Source organism: Triturus cristatus, chromosome 10, assembly GCF_964204655.1.
Source record: "Triturus cristatus chromosome 10, aTriCri1.1, whole genome shotgun sequence".
Taxonomy (NCBI): domain Eukaryota; kingdom Metazoa; phylum Chordata; class Amphibia; order Caudata; family Salamandridae; genus Triturus; species Triturus cristatus.
This window is the reverse complement of record NC_140593.1, coordinates 213,735,200-213,751,952: the sequence shown is the minus strand read 5'-3', so window position 1 is coordinate 213,751,952 and position 16,753 is coordinate 213,735,200. Positions and strand designations below refer to the sequence as shown.

Below are 16,753 nucleotides of genomic sequence, written 5' to 3'. Positions count from 1 at the left end.
GTCATCACTTGACAGTGCACAATGGTGTATGCAACTGTGAAATTCACGCAGCTGTGTTTCATGCACATCAGACTGTGATGTGCTCATGTACAGGAAGTTGTGTTCGCAGAGACTCATATGTCTTTTTTGTATGATGTGGGGTCATCTGGGTCCGGGATATGTTGTTTGCAGGGGATGGACAAGTGCACTTGTCAGCTGCAGAGTTTGCTTTATCCATGACCTATGATTGTGACACAGTGAATACTGTTGTTGTCTGGATGCCCTGCCCCCGTGACAGGAGACAGTGATGACTGACTTTCCAGGCATGCCTGTGCCATGGCATTTAACTTGCTATGAGTGATCCTGCATTGGGGTCAAATGTGCTCCATGCACCCCATTGTGGCATTGACTATCAGGACATGAGAACATCATAGTGTGTGTTGCTGGTATGCATCACAAGCATGTGAAATGTGATTCTGCTCATCCCTTCTTCCTGACACCTGTACTGAGTCAGTGGCAAGAGATGTGATGGGTGTATAGTAACATACTCCTACATGTTCACTTGCATGTCCAACAAATGTGTAGGTGGGGCATGTCCGCACATTGGGGTATTAGCATCCAACATGCAACAGACATTTGGGTGCAAGTCCAGGAGGGATATGAGTGCCATGGTTGATGGTGAGACTGACAATTGGCTTATTCTAAACAGTGTGAGCACTTTGAGCAGTGTTCAGCTGATGATGCCAGGGTTTGCCCTGTGATGTGCTGTACTCACTGTGGTGTGTGCGGTCAATGCAGGTGACTGATGTTGTTCTTTTATTCCTAATTCTATCCAGAGACATCCACGGCCACAGGAGGGGACAGCTCCACGGACCAGGAGGAGCCACAGAGCCAGACTGGGACAGAAGGCGAGGAGTTGGAGGGACCCAGTGGCACAGAGGGTGAGTGGAGCCACACCGAGGAGTCCTCAGCACCATCCACCCCAGCTGAGGGCCACAGCAGCTCAGAGGATGACTCCCTTGTGGAGGCGGATGTCAGTAGCCACCAAACTCCAGCTAGTGAGGCTTTCCCCCCCACCGCCACCACCACCACCATCACCACCCTCCAATCGGCTCCCATCCCAGAGGTCTGTGGAGGCTCCTGTGTTCGGGAGCATGCCTTCTTTCTGCCAGGCACCGTACCCCCTGCCCCTGTGTCCCCTGCTGCCCTGAGTATGGAGTCTGTGGACTTGCTTCGACAGATCTATGTAGGGCAGACATCAATGCTGAGTGTCCTCCATGCACACACCAGTCTGTTGACATAACTGGTGTCGTTCATGGAGGTCATTTCATCGGGCATGTCTGCCCTACAGAGGACCAATCAGTCCGTGGCCTCTTCCCTGACAGCAGAGGTGTCCCTCCTCCAACAGTCCCTCATCCCTCCTACCCCTGCCCCATCCACGATTCCTAGCACCCTACCTGTCCAAAGCACACACACACCAGCACATTCACCCAAACCCACAGACACGGGCAGCACACAAACACCCAAACCAAGGTCTAGACATGCACACAAGCAACCTCAGGGGACTGATACCACACTCACAGGGGATGGTTTGCAAACACACACACATGCATACACAACCACTCCGCAGTCCTCCGCTACCTCTCCCTCCAAAACCCCTTCCCTTGCCTCACCTGCAACCCCATCTCCCAAGAAACTCTTCCTCTGTGACCTTGGCCTCTTCCCCACCGATCCAGCAGATCCAGCTTACAAGGGGAAGAAGAAGTTCCCAAACACAGAGGGGAGTGGCCCTCACACCCGGACACCCTCCCCCAGGCGCAGTTAGATTGAGGCCCCCACCCGCAAGTCCCCCCGGAGCCGGAAGAGCAAGACCCCACCCCCGTCCAACAGCTCCATGACACAGTCTCCGTCCTCCATCCCCCAGGCCACCCCTCCACAGGTTCCCCCGCCACACCATGCCCCAGGTTCCCCCACCCACAGATACACCATCCTCAAAATGCTCAGGCCCTCCCCCTACCACTTGCTCTTCCACCCCCACCCCCGGTCAGACTGTTTGTGGCACTGGTGTGGGGACCATGGCCCCCCCTCTGTCCTGCTGACCTCACCTGAACCCCATTCTGCTCCCATGGAGTTGTGTACTGCAGTGGAGTCCACAACCACCCCGTCTGACTTGGGCACTGCAGTGGGGACCCAGTCCACTCCATCTGACCTGCTCACTGCAGTTGTGCCGGCACCCACCCCATCTGACTTGTGCCCCACAGTTGTGACTGCACCCACTATGTCAGACACCTCCACTGCAGTTGCCAGTGACTCTTCTGCATCCACCTCCCCTACACTGCCTCCTTCTGCTGAGCCCTGAACCTGTCCCTGTGGTTCCTGGCCTACCCCCATGTATGCCCCTCTGAGTGGATGTCCCCTGTCCTTACCAGTGCAGGTAAGCAACGTGTGACAATTGTCACTCAAACCACAATGTTGACATTTGGATATGGACTGGCCATTGGCCTTTGTTTTGAAAGGACTTTGCATTTGCATTTCAAATTTTCTGAATAAAGCATTTGTATTTATCCTTGTGAATTTGATTTAGATGTACATTATGTTGATGAGTTTACCATGATCTTGCAGTGATAATGCTGGATTTCCAATGTTGAATACTGAGGTGTTGATGTGATATACTCCATGTGGTCCATGAGATATGTATCCTATTCTGGTCGGTATCCATGTCATCCTTTGCAGCTAACTGGGTGTGTCATGATTGAAAATTTGTGAACATCTCTGTAAACATTTCATTTGCATTGTCACATCTGTGGCTTGCACCCATGCACAGATGATGTGCTTCCCATTGTCCAATTTGTCTATTTCCCCAACTGTGGGAGCATCTCCACTGGACCTGCAGGTGTGGGCATCATTGGTGTAGGAGCAACTGGGTCCTCTGTGCAACTTGCTGGACATATGTATTGTGTATGTGCAGATGACTTAAGGGACACTCCCGTACCCAGGCTGTTGTGACCAGAGCCTTCATTGGGTAGTAACTGATGGCTGACTGACCAAGTGTTCTGCTGACATGACTGAGACCTGCTGGGTCTATATTTGGCACAGCTGAGCTTCCACAGGATGTGAGTCCCCTCAAGTAAGTGTGTTGTTCCGTGACATTGCATGGGCCCATGGTGTGTGTTGTGTGAGCATGTGTGTATGTGTCCACATCCCTTTTCATACACAGGCAGTGTTCCCTTGATATGTTCCTGTTGTTGATGCTTGCTGAGTTGGACTGTGTTCATCCCACATCTTTGTCCTGGGCTACCAGATGTGTGGGTGCATGACACACTACTGTTAATTGGTGTTTCATCATTGGGATTTGTCAGTTCTGAGTGGTGATGATGTGGTCAGACGCAGATGGGACACAGTCAGGGGTCCCCAAGGCACTTGTTTGTTTGCAATATCATGTAGTTGTCCCTAGGTGGTACCTTTCGGTGATTGAGACATGTGCATGTGTGTGTGACTGCTCCCACTCGTCAGGTTCAGTGCTGCAATTTTGGCAGGTGTCAGCATGTGTGCCTTGTGGTTCTCCTTGGCTTCTGCATTGACTGGGACTGTGGCAGGGATTCTGAAGGTTACGGGAGCTTTGACGTCATGGCCATGTACCGCATACTGTGCAGTATGTCTGTCATTTGCCAGGGTTGTAGACTGTCCTTGTGTGATGAGTCTGTGCACCTTAGTTCCTCCCAACATTACTGTGTTTGTCATGGGTGCATGTGCAATGCCACCTGTCTATGTGGGCTTCACAGATGCACATTTGTGCAGTTCAGGGTGTGTGGTGTTGAGGGTGGACAGATGTGAATGTTTGCATGGATCGGCCCCTACCTCCCGTTTGTCCATGGATGACGGGCCATGCTGAGTGATTTGTGTTTGTGTAGGTGTGATGTACGTTTGTGGCACAGGACACATGTCTGGGTTTCACAGTTTGTACGACATCTACCTTTGTCATCACAGTGGACGTATCATGCATGCTTGTGTCACCCCAATGTATGGTGCCTGGGGGTAGTGCAGTTGTGTGTCAGTCTCTTGCTGTGTTAGTTGCTGTTCATTTCAGCTTGTGTCACATGTGTCTGTTGTGCTCCCTCTCATCTCACAATGCCTGATTGCCCACTAAGGGGGGCCCAATGATGGGTTACTTATGTATGGCACTGTGTCTACATCTGTCTCACTGTGGTTCAGCCCCCCTCATGTGTTGTGTAGTTGCCTGGGGTTACTGAGACACACACACACATGTTGTGTCAGATGTGCAGTGTCAGTTTGCCTGTTTGTGTTTGTGCATCTGCACCAGTGCATTGGTATTGCTGTTGGGGGCCATTGTCTAGATGTTGTTTTTGTGATTTTCCCTGCTGTCCCTGTGAGTCATATCACATCATTCTGCACATTCATCCTGGTTGTTAGGGCCCATTGCTGCCATGGAATGGGAGTTTGTGACCTGACATCTACAGTCTACAAAGGATATTTTGATGTGTGTGTCTATTTTCGAGATGTGTGTATGCTTTGTGATGGTCACTTCTGCTTTTGTGTCATTGTACACTGTATGCAATATCAGCCCCAATGGGTGGTGCTTGTCTGCACATGGCCGAGAGTATGTCAGGTTTTCACAGCACTGTTAGCCTCACCACATCTCTGTGGGTATGGGACACAACCACTACTTTGCCACATAAGTGTTTCATGTGTTGGGACCAGGAATCATACATGCTGTTTGGCATTTGCAGCTTTGACCATGATGACACTTACCTTTTGGTCACTGTGATGAGGAGGGTTTTAGACCACATCACCACAATGCTCAACATTTGCTGCAGTTTGGAACCCCACACTTAACTTTTGTTCTACAAAGTGAGGGAGTGTTAGTGCACATTGACACTGTGCTATTGTGATGCTTGCCTTGTGTAGGCCACACTCAATGTTGTGAGCATTTGTCACAGACTACACACTGTTGTCATGATGTTAGGGGGGATGTATTTTGCTGACATACCTGATGTTGGTGTATGATGAATGTGTGGCGCATCACCCATCCTATGGGTGGGGGTGGCAGGAGTGATGGGCAACATAGTCCGTATGGGTGGGGGTGGCAGCAGTGATGGGCAACATGATCCCTATGGGTGGGGTGGCAGTAGTGATGGGTAACATAGTCCCTATGGGTGGGGGTGGCAGTAGTGATAGGCAACATAGTCCCTATGGGTGGGGGTGGCAGTAGTGATGGGCAACAGGTCCCCTATGAGTGGGGGTAGCAGTAGTGATGGGCAACAGGTCCCCTATGGGTGGGGGTGGCAGGAGTGCTGGGCAACATAAGCCCTATGAGTGGGGGTGGCAGGAGTGATGGGCAACATAGTCCCTATGGGTGGGGGGTGGCAGGAGTGATGGGCAACAGGTCCCCTATGAGTGGGGGTGGCAGGAGTGCTGGGCAACATAAGCCCTATGAGTGGGGGTGGCAGTAGTGATGGGCAACAGGTCCCCTATGGGTGGGGGTGGCAGTAGTGGTGGGCAACATAAGCCCTATGAGTGGGGGTGGCAGAAGTGATGGGCAACAGGTCCGCTATGAGTGGGGGTGGCTGGAGTGCTGGGAAACATAAGCCCTATGAGTGAGGGTGGCAGTAGTGATGGACAACAGGTCCCCTATGAGTGGGGGTGGCAGGAGTGCTGGGCAACATTAGCCCTATGAGTGGGGGTGGCAGTAGTGATGGGCAAAAGGTCCCCTATGAGTGGGGGTGGCAGGCGTGCTGGGCAACATAAGCCCTATGAGTGGGGGTGGCAGGAGTGATGGGCAACAGGTCCCCTATGGGCGGGGGTGGCAGTAGTGATGGGCAACATAAGCCCTATGAGTGGGGGTGGCAGTAGTGACGGGCAACAGGTCCCCTATGAGTGGGGGTGGCTGGAGTGCTGTGCAACATAAGCCCTATGAGTGGGGGTGGCAGTAGTGATGAGCAACATAAGCCCTATGAGTGGGGGTGGCAGGAGTGATGGGCAACATAAGCCCTATGAGTGGGGGTGGCAGTAGTGATGGGCAACAGGTCCCCCTATGAGTGGGGGTGGCAGCAGTGATGGGCAACATACCCCGTATGAGTGGGGCTGGTAGTGCTGATGGCCATGCGACCCCTATGATGGCCTGTTACTAGTGGCCAGGATATGGATCCCCTGGGTGTGTGTGACATTTGGCGGGTACGTGTTGTTTGTTTGTGTGGTGGGTGTCTGACTTACCGTCTGCGCCGTCCGCGTCTGTTTCTGATCCGGTCACACATGTACAGTACTGGTATGACCTGCGCGATGGGATTCATGATGTGTTCATCTGTACACGCTGCTTGTTGCTCCGCCTCGTACCCTTTGCTAGCTGGTCCGTCTCGTAGCCGTGGATTTTGTTCTGGCACGAATCGTACCTGATATGCTTATTTTCCGGATGCCTTGACGTGCCGTACGTGGTGACCCATCCGGTGCGTGTGATTTGCGCATCGTACTTGTCCGGCCGGAAACTGCTGTGGGTACTGCTTCCGGGTGACTTGGTTCGGCGTTCGGAGGTACGGCTTGTACGGAAAATGAAGCTTGAATCACAGCCTACGTGTCGGTCGGATTTGTGTCAGTTATGCGCATCGTACTTCATCGCCCGGACGGACCGGCTCCGGGTACGAGTCGGTCGCAAGGTAAGACTACGATCAGCTCTCGGAGAGCTGTCCGACCCGGATCGGAATCGACCCCTCGGTTTTAAAAATCAAAACCATTGGGGCAAACAGCAAAGGGTTTGTAATGTGCAAGCATGTAATAAGAAAATAGGCAAACACTGAGCACTATAGAAGCTAATTCATCATGAAGGGGTGCCGTTCGTTGTGGGAGTCCTGCGTGTTTTGCTCAACCCTGCTGTGTGCTCTTACCTCAGTTCTTGCCCTGGAATTGACACCACAAATCATTGACTGCTGCTGGCGGGTGGACGCTGTGGAAGGGACTGCGAGGACCAGCAGCCCCGTAACTCGCATCAGCTGCATCCTCTTTCCGCCCCCGCTGCCTGTGGCTATATAACCTCTCACGGCCCCCGCTTCGCGGGAGCCGTTCGTTGTGGGAGTCCTGCGTGTTTTGCTCAACCCTGCTGTGTGCTCTTACCTGAGTTCTTGCCCTGGAACTGACACCACAAATCATTGACTGCTGCTGGCGGGTGGACGCTGTGGACGGGACTGCGAGGACCAGCAGCCCCGTAACTCGCATCAGCTGCATCCTCTTCCCGCCCCTGCTATTTAATTAACAGACTTATCCGCTGCGCGGTCGCACGCTGGGAGAAGCCTGGGACAAGGGCGGGGCCGTTTGAGGCCGTTAGCGGCCGGAGAGGCCGGGCTGGGCCACCCCCTTTGAGCCTACCGCACTTGAGTGCTTGCAGGCAGGGATATTGCTATATACCTATTGCTTTATACTATTGACAGCAGCACCTAAGATAACGATTGCACTATAGTTCCCTGAGACTGACATTATTGCGCTGTTTATTGTATTATTCACAGTGTTGGTCTAGTTGGTGTCTGCTATAAGCATAGCACGCTTGTTATTAGTAGCCATATTTGCACGAATATTAGTATACTAGTGAAAATACGGGAAAGCACCGTCTTGTATCATCTGTTCCCGCCTCAATGCAAAAAGCGGCTCCTATTCCCCCTTTGCCTAGCCTAACTGCAATAGATCGCATGTTACAGAAGACAATTGGGGTGGTAGCTAATGCCATTGAAAGTAAAGAACGCCGACTTTCACTTCCCCCTGGCTTCCTACCCCCCTTCCCGTCTGTAAGTGCATCGGAGTTTAACCCAAATTTACAGGATCCGCTGTTAGTGCGATCTTCTGTTGCTCTCCCAGGGGCCTATCAAGGCCTGATTGATCAGGATACAACTTCTATTATGGATAGCACATCCCTTGAGTTCTTTCCTTTACCTACAAGGCTATCACTAACACCTAATTTTCGCCACAATGAAGTTACTCCGGATAGTTCTTTTTTGGTTGTAGATCCTATAGCCAATAAGCGTTCGGAGACCCCATTAAGCCCAATTTTGGTTTCTGATTCAAGGCCTAGCCCAAGCCACGGTAGTTCGTGTGTGATCACTAGAGGGCAAAAGGCTAGGCGTAGGCCACAGCTCACTATTAATAAGGAATGCCCTAATTTGAAACCTGCTAAAGGGAATAAAGGTGGCAATAAATCCAAGAAAGTGACTGCTAAACAGAATTTGTTAAAAGAAGTGAACGCTGCTAATGGTAAAGTAATCGATATAGCACCCACTCTAGATAATGGAAGTGGCATATTGGTTGATGTAAGCTTTTGGGAAAGGATGGAGGCTATTGTCAAAATTTTTTGTAATGCCCCAGTAAGCAGTGGACCATCTAGTGTTAATATTGTTCCGCTGCCTAATGATAATCCAAATATAGAGCATCCTTCAGGTGCCGCCAATGAAATCCTCTCTATCGCCCACATTGAGCAAATTATGAAGTCTCTTATATTGCCAGTGCTTGAGAGCATTAAAGTTTTGACAGAGCGATTAGATCGTTTGGAACAAGGTACCCTTGATAATTTCTTCTCAGTTAAATCCTTAATTAAATTACACTCTAAAAGCGATCCTGATACTGCTGTACAGCAACAAACTTCTATGGTGGACCTCCCTACAACAGGCAATTACGTATCTCCAAACCAACAAGATGTATCTGAACCCCGGTGTGGAAGTAATTCTCTAGTCTTGGCCACACAATATGATATAGGCAGCAAATCAACAACACAACCATCGCCTAAGGGGAACAAGGGTACTTGTGGGCGTCTACCTAAATCTAGCCAAAAAGGTGGTCATATTTGTAAGTCTGTATCAAGGCAGGGGGAAAACTTATTCAGATCATCATCCAAATCTGCTCTGGTTGATAATGTTGACATCACCCCTTCACATATCAATTTGCCCCCTGCTTGTATGCCCTATGTAGTTGTCTTGACGGGAGTCCCACGGCTAGCACCGGGCAAACTGGAATCTTTTAGTGAGCTTAAAAATAAAACTACATTCTGGCTTAATAACAACAGACCCCTCTCAAGGCAACTGGATGGTCAAATTCTTTTTCTTAGACAAATTGGTTGGGTGGGGAGTAGGACTAAGGATATTTTAGGGGATTGTATTGTAGTCAATTTTAGGGATGTTCGTGTTGTAAGGTCCATCTGTAACCAGCAGAACGCTTATGATGGTACTGGAATTGGCACATTTGGGTTGGGTTATTTTTATCCTCAGCCCGCATACCAACAACCAAATTTAAGCAATGGGAAAAATTTGGGGGGAAGGCTTCTTGAGGATTCTGAGATATATTTATCCGCTGCCCCTTGTAGAGGTATAGCTCGTTGCCACAATAGAGATTCTGGGTATTGACCCAGTGGCTATGCATCTCCCCTTTCTTTGCCTTTTGCCAAAGATAAGACACACTCTCTATGGACATCCCCTATCCCTTCCATTCTATCTCCCCTTAGTGTAACTAGATTAGGGGCTGGTCCTGCCCTAGCACCTCTAAATACCGAGTATAACTGTCAGGGTATTGAGTTGGAGGTTTTAATTAACAAATCTGAATCTGAGATTGGGCCAATTAATAACAGGGACAAATTTGCTGATCATACTGCTATTAGCTTGACCCCAATAGCCCAATCTGCTGCCCAGATTGCTGCCCCTCTTTTGAACATTCCTCCTTCATTGCCCTCGGCACTAGAATTAGTGGCTGTGTCGACGAATTTATCTAGTGCAATGACTAAATGCCCCCAGGAGTCAGTAGTGGCCGATCCAATATTGAAGATAGTTAGCTGGAATGTTGCAGGCATCTCCAGGAAGTTAGATCTTCCTGAGTGGAATATCTTATTGGAGCCATTTCAGATTTGTATCTTCCAGGAGACTTGGACCCTAGAAGCTAATCATAGAGTTGGCTACACAACATTTTTTATACCAGCGGTACCCTAAACCTCTGGGAAGGGTCGCCCTTCGGGTGGACTCCTTATTTGGGTCAGTATCTCATTGGGTTGTATTATCAAACAAAATCAATCTAATTCACCAGATATTCTAAGGATTACTCTTAGAGGTCCCATTAGGGGTAAATCCCTTGACATATTTAATATATATGCAAGGGGAAGTAAAGGTGGGTCCCCATCCCTGGTAGTAGCAATGCTAGAAAGTGAACTTAGAAGTTGTTACGTTGATACACAAGTCTTGGTCGCAGGGGATTTCAATTGTACATTTGAGCCCCTTGCGTCAGACGATATTCTAGATCTTAATGTGGATGATGCTAGGAGGGGTATACCCCTGCCAACACTCCAACCAATAAAAAGATGGACACAAAGGGCCATCCAGCTGAATGGAGTTTGGGTTACGAGCAGCAAATGGTCGTACTATTTCAGATGCTTCCGGGGCACATACATATAACAGGGTGAATCATTCGTCGAGGATTTATTATATTCTCCTCGACTTTGAACTCTGGCAGTATATGATGGACATGGCCATATTACCTACCATAGACAGTGATCATAATCTTCTTTCCCTGAGCCTAAAGCACTTATGGCCGAATGTACCTGGCTTAATAGCACCAATTGAAGTAATGTCCACTTCGAAAGTCACTTTGTCTAATTGTGGCAGGCTCCTTAAGTGGTGCAAAGTTGTTTTGGATGAAGGGAAAATCCAGTCTATAGGAGCCTTGTTAGCAGTTTCACAAAATTAGATGGATGTGATCTGTTCAGACCGCTATGATCCCTCAAGAATAACGGCAGTATTTCAGAACACCACCAAGATGGTGGGAAATTGCTTTTTGGTACAAACACGAGGTGGGGTTGGGAGTGGTACTAAGAGGTCTGTGGGGGGGCAAAGATGGTATACTTCTAAATGCAGGAAAATGAAGACCGCTTTAATTTAAGCAGTAAAGGCAAAGTCACAACCTTTGATACAACAAGCTAGGAAAGAGTATAAGTTGGTGACAACAAATGCTAAAAGGGAGTGGGAGGACCAGTATTGACAATCTTTAAAGGAGGCCAGTGCAGGGAGGGATTCTGGCCTTTTTTGGAAAACTATTAGAGCTAGGAATAGCCCTGACAGCAATTTTATCACATGTAACATCACCGCCCAGTCACGGGTTGATCATTTTTCCAAATTGTATGTTTCCCACCAGGGTGTTGCTGGTGACTTAGACGCTTCCAGTTTATATATACCCCCAGGTGACACTACATCGTGCCCGTTTTCTGTGAAGGAAGTGGAGAATGCGATTAGTCGCATTGTGCCCCAAAAGGCAGCTGGCCCAGACGGTATTCCTGGAGATTTGCTCCGTTTTGACCTGTCCAAATGGGGGAAACGTATTCATACGCTACTAGTAGCCATTGATAATGGTGCCCCCATTCCTGAGTCCTGGAAGGGGGCTGAGGTCGTCCCTATTTTTAAAAAGGGGAGTAGAGACGACCCCTCCAACTATCGTCCAATTAGCCTATTACATTCTTCTCAGAAGGTTATTGGCAAAGTGATACTTGAGAGAATCTGACAATGGGTTGAAGAACACAAGATTCTTTCTGAGTACCAAGCGGGGTTCCGGGCTGGAACTGGGACAATAGAGCAAGCCTTTAGATTATTGCTAATCTACTGGAAAGTTGTTGTTATAGGCAAAGGCAGCCTCTATCTTGCATTTATAGATTTAAGGACTGCCTTTGACCTTGTACCCCGAGAACGTCTTTGGGGAGTGTTGTCTGATATGGGGATCCCATCAAATATCCTATCAATCTTAGTGAGGCTTCACAAATGTAACTTTGCACAAGTGAGGTGGGGCACCGAGGGCCAAAAAACTACCAGAATTCCAGTGGAAAGAGGGGTCCGCCAGGGATGTGTTCTCGCTCCCACCCTTTTCTCATTATATGTTAATGGAGTGGTAGAGCATTTGTTGTCAATGCCAGCTGACGCACCTTCCCTGGCGGGTGAGCGAATTCCTACCCTCTTATTCGCTGATGACACACTTTTAATTTCTAAGACCCCGGTGGGCCTCCAAAGCCTCCTAGATAATTTCCAGGCCTTTTGTAGTAAGCGAGGGCTTGTAATAAACACAGATAAGACCAAATACTTGGTACTGAATCCTCCGAAAAAACTTGGGCGTCCCCCAGTACTTAACCATGTATCTGTAGAAAGGGTCACTGTATTTGATTATTTAGGTATACGTTTATCAGATACTATGCAGTGGTCCCCGCATCTTGCCAAAATGTTGTTAAGTCACAAGAGGGTTACGGGGGCGCTCCTTAAGGAACAGCGTTCCTCCCTAATTAGACCAATTGCCCCTGTTATTGATATCTATAAAGCAAAGGGTGTAAGCTCTGCCCTTTATGGGGCCGAGATGTGGGGAATGTCTAATATTGATCAGTTGGTAAAGTCGGAAAATAAATTTGTAAGGGACCTTATGCTACTCCCTCAGATCACGCCAATGGTACCCTTGCTGCTTGATCTAGGTTGTCATTCTATCAAAGACCTAGCAAAACTTCGGCCATTGCTCCTGTGGGCTCGTCTTTGGCGTGTCCCGGAATTTGCTTCTTATGCTAAGGGCTTATCAGAGGTTATGTCACTTGTAGGCTGGCATAAAATTAAATGGCTAAGTGATGTTACATTTTTACTTGGTGAACTGGGTTTAACCGAAGCCTGGTCAAGTAGGTCCTCTCCCCCTAAGGCAACACTTAAAATGCTGTATTGGAGGTGGGTTGCATTGAGAGCTAGCTCTGAATCAAATCCTGGCAGGCTAACGGAAGAATTCCTAAAAATTAAGCATGTGGCACTTCGGGAACCTTACCTAGACTTTGTCTGGAAACCCGTCGATAGGGCTTTGTATTTTAAATTTAGGGTGGGGACTCTTCCAGTGTGTGCATTTACTGCCCGCTGGAAACCCCCATTCCAAACATCACCATACAGTCCTATCTGTAAAAACAAAGTAGAAACTGTCGCCCATATTCTGTTTGCCTGTCCGGTTTATGTATCTCCACGAAAAAGTTGGCTGAAACCAATTTGTAGATTGTTGGGTACTAGGCATCATAACGAGGCACTTCGTATTCTAATGTCGGATACACGACCTTTGTTTGTCTGTGGTCTTTCAAAGTTTTTATCATGGACTTGGTCCATCAGAACAAAAAGGCTAGATCAAAATGTTTAATATCTATCTTAAAATTTATGGTTAACTTGTGATTAAATCTGAGCAACCAATCCAATTTTATATTTGATGCAAATATGTTCTTAAACTTTGTTTTTGTACACATGTGTAATGTAATTTTGTGCTGCTTTTAAGATATGTTTATTGTCGAATAAAACCTTATTGACCTGACCTATAATCAATAAATGAATGCATTAATCACCAGGACTTTCAAATAAATGATTTACATACGCAAGAAGGCAAATTAGTATAACATTGTCTCAAACAGATATATTAAGTAAGATAATTTCTCTCATCAAGAGAGCACCTTCGTCTGTTAAATCAGGGAATAATTATGAGTTTACATGTACATCACACTAGCTTAAATCCCACAATTCTAACAATTTATACACCTACACACAGTTCAGAAAAACTCTGAAATCAAATTGTGGCACACAGAGATAATCTAAACGTATTGTTTTCTCAGCATTATTCACAATAGAGGCTTCTCTACACGTCCTAAAAACTTAGTTATCTGCAACACTATAAGAGGCATTTGACAACCTACATTCTGGCGGTGCACATGATTAATTGAAACATTCTAGAGCTATCACGTAAAGGGAAAAAAAAATCACATGAGAACGAAAACAATGACACTTCTGATTGGTGTCAGCTTCTCCTAAAAATAAAGAAATATCCAGACTAAAGTGTGGAACGACTTTCCACTACACATACGAGCCTCCTCCTTCTATTAAATTCCACAAGAAGCTGAAGACCTGGCTTTTCTAGTAATCCCACTAGGCCCTAGGTGTGGCTAGACTCATGCTTGCTCAGCCCCAGATACCATTTCGGGTGAAGGTGCACTCTACAAATCGGCATAACACAGCACATGATATGAACAAGATGGCAATTAAATGTTAACCAATTTAAAATCCAGGCCTATATTAGCTATAGTCAATCTAAACATGAATAAAACACATTTAGTATCATTGTATGTGCACATGTTAATATAAATGCAAAACATTTAATATGAAAAGTGGCTTTTTAAATATATAACGCTCTTTGCACCTATTTCTAAAAGTCGCAATGGTACATTGGAGTCTACTGTATCGTATATTTGGAAAAAATTATAAATTAATTACTTTAAAAAGAAAACACTGAATGGATTTCATTCATTAACAATTTACATTATGTTTTTTTTTCAGGTATCTCCTGGACCAGAAAATGGTGTCTCCTCATTCCCCAATCCATTATATGGCTCTTCATCCTGACACCACATCACCGCCAAAGCTTACTCTTCAAATGCAAAGAAAGAAAATCACTTTCGTTTCAAGAAACAAATCTGATTGCAAAATCAATATAGCTTTATTTCAAGATCGACGTGTAAGAGCTTGACACTAAATGCCCTGACATGTTGGAGTCTGCTCACCAGTTCAGGAAATGTTGGTTCTTGTCATGCAACTATTTTCAAATTCATAATAGCCGGTGATACTTCTTTTGTTATTATATTAATATATAATTATGTTCACAAAATACAATGTTTAAGTTGATGGTTACCTTCTTTCATTGAGGCTCTTATTTTTGGTACGATTATTAATTAAGTCAACACCCTGCATAATTCAAATGTGTGTAGTGAAAAGGGCTCCTGCAGCTGTAAGATGCTGAACACGTTGGAAATAATTGTCATCTTGACACGGGCTTAACCTCGTTTAAAACTGGTAAATGTGATAACACAGTGCAAGTGGCTTCTTTTACAAGAAAAAGAATTGGAGACGAAAGGAGCAGTATGACCTGAAAAGGTTTATGCAGTTGGGACAGAGATCCCTTTGTAGCACAGGGGATTGGCTGTGTTATTGAGTTTATTCACACCATTCTCACACAATTCTTCTATCAACAACGCTTGAAAGCAGAGTCCCTCTTGGGTGGCAATGCAAGCTGAAGACAACACCTCTATCAAGTTGCACCACTTCCCATAGTGCCCTTCACTTCTACTCTAAAATACAAACTGAGCTGCTTTTTGTATCTGAGATCCAAAGGTTTCCAAATAATTGTAAACTGCAATACCGCGAATGAGCATCATTCTATAAGCATGTTTAGCATGAGTGCAGGATTCTTAGAAAATACAGCCATAGTTATAATATATTATTTAAGAAAGACGTATTTTGCTGAGACTGATAAACTATAAAAGAGTGCAACGGGAGCACTCTGCACATTTCAAAATAATGATAAAAAATGACTTGCACGCTAATTACATGCTACAAAACGTGCTCACTTTAACCATGGACACTTGTATTGTGAGCAGCAAGGTGAATCCCAGCGCAGGAACTGCACTGTCCTGCCATTGCTTCCAAAGACTTCAAACCCGGTGCACATCTCCGGAAATCAAACCCAAGAATGATGACCCCCGAACGAAGCATACAGAAATTGGCAAGTCTGAAAAAATACTATTTACCTTCCCATCTCCCCTTGGGAAAAATCAGAACTTTACCTTTCAAACAAACCCGGCTCTCTTCACAACTATAAGGATTTTCATAGCTAGAATTGAAATCCTAGAATACCTAGAAAATGTTTTTTTCTGTTCGCTTTCCTTGTATCTACCATAAGTATATTGGAACACAGTGCATCACATAAGTTGTTGAAACATGTGTGCCTATGAGTAGCTGGTGATGGGAAATTACATGCACAAACTGGGCCCGATCAATAAAGCAAAAACTTTGTGTGGAGTTCTCAGCACACTTAGATTTCTACCCAGGCCTAGTCACAGATCTTTGCACTCATGGGGGCAGATTTATGTTGCACTTGCGGCACTTTTGCGCCGCCGTTGCGTCACTTTTGTGACGCAGCAGCGGCGCAAATCCTGCGCCATGGTGTGGGGCATTTACAAACGTGACGCATCTCCCAGATGCGTCACGTTGTAAAGCCCTGCGCCAAATGTAGGCGTTCCAGGGCAGGTGGGGGCGTTCCGGCGCAGGAACGCCTCCTAAAAGTGGCTGAGTAAAATCTACAAGATTTCACTCAGTCACTTTTAGGCCCATGCTGCGTCAAAACCCTGCGCCTGCTTGAAGCAGGCGTAAGGATTGACGCAGCATTGTACAGATAGGGCCCCCCAGATCATTGCTGGAGCTGCGTCGCGCTTGCGACGCAACTCCAGCAATGCGCCACTTTTCGGCACAGATGCGTCACGCATCTGTGCCGTTTTTGCCCCATGGTGCGCCGCATTATAAATGCGGCGCATCCATGGTGGCGCAGCTGTGGCGCATAATAACTGGCGCATCCCTGCTTACATGCAGGGATGCGCCAGTCGTCATAAATCTGCCCCATGGTATTTACCAATACTGGACGCAAATCTATACCTAGCAGCATTACGAATATTCACCCTCACTATGAGGGGGGACCTCCAACAACTTAATTTACAACATATGAATACCTTTACAACTGTTTTTTTAATATGTGCCACTTCTGGGAGTTCTCTCCCCAGTGGTGGAGAGCACCAATGTGAATAAATAGAAAACACCATGCATCTAGCAAGATCTTAAATACCAGCACATTTACTCTACAACCACATAAATAACTCCACCTCATAGTAATTGCCCTCATCCCCTTGGACTGCAGCTACAGATTCCAAGAGGCA

General features: G+C 46.9%; 1 protein-coding gene across 4 annotated transcripts in view; it reads left to right on the top strand.

The window, feature by feature from the left end:
- MALRD1 (MAM and LDL receptor class A domain containing 1) overlaps positions 1 to 14,678 on the top strand; it is a 2,533,556-nt gene extending 2,518,878 nt beyond the window's left edge. For all 4 annotated transcript variants that reach the window (XM_085630825.1, XM_085630827.1, XM_085630826.1 and 1 more), the window contains one exon: positions 14,328 to 14,678. In XM_085630825.1, the coding sequence (XP_085486951.1) occupies positions 14,328 to 14,393 (66 nt within the window). In that variant the 3' untranslated portion in view covers positions 14,394 to 14,678. The remainder of the gene's footprint in view (positions 1 to 14,327) is intronic.
- The last annotated feature ends 2,075 nt before the right edge of the window (positions 14,679 to 16,753 follow it).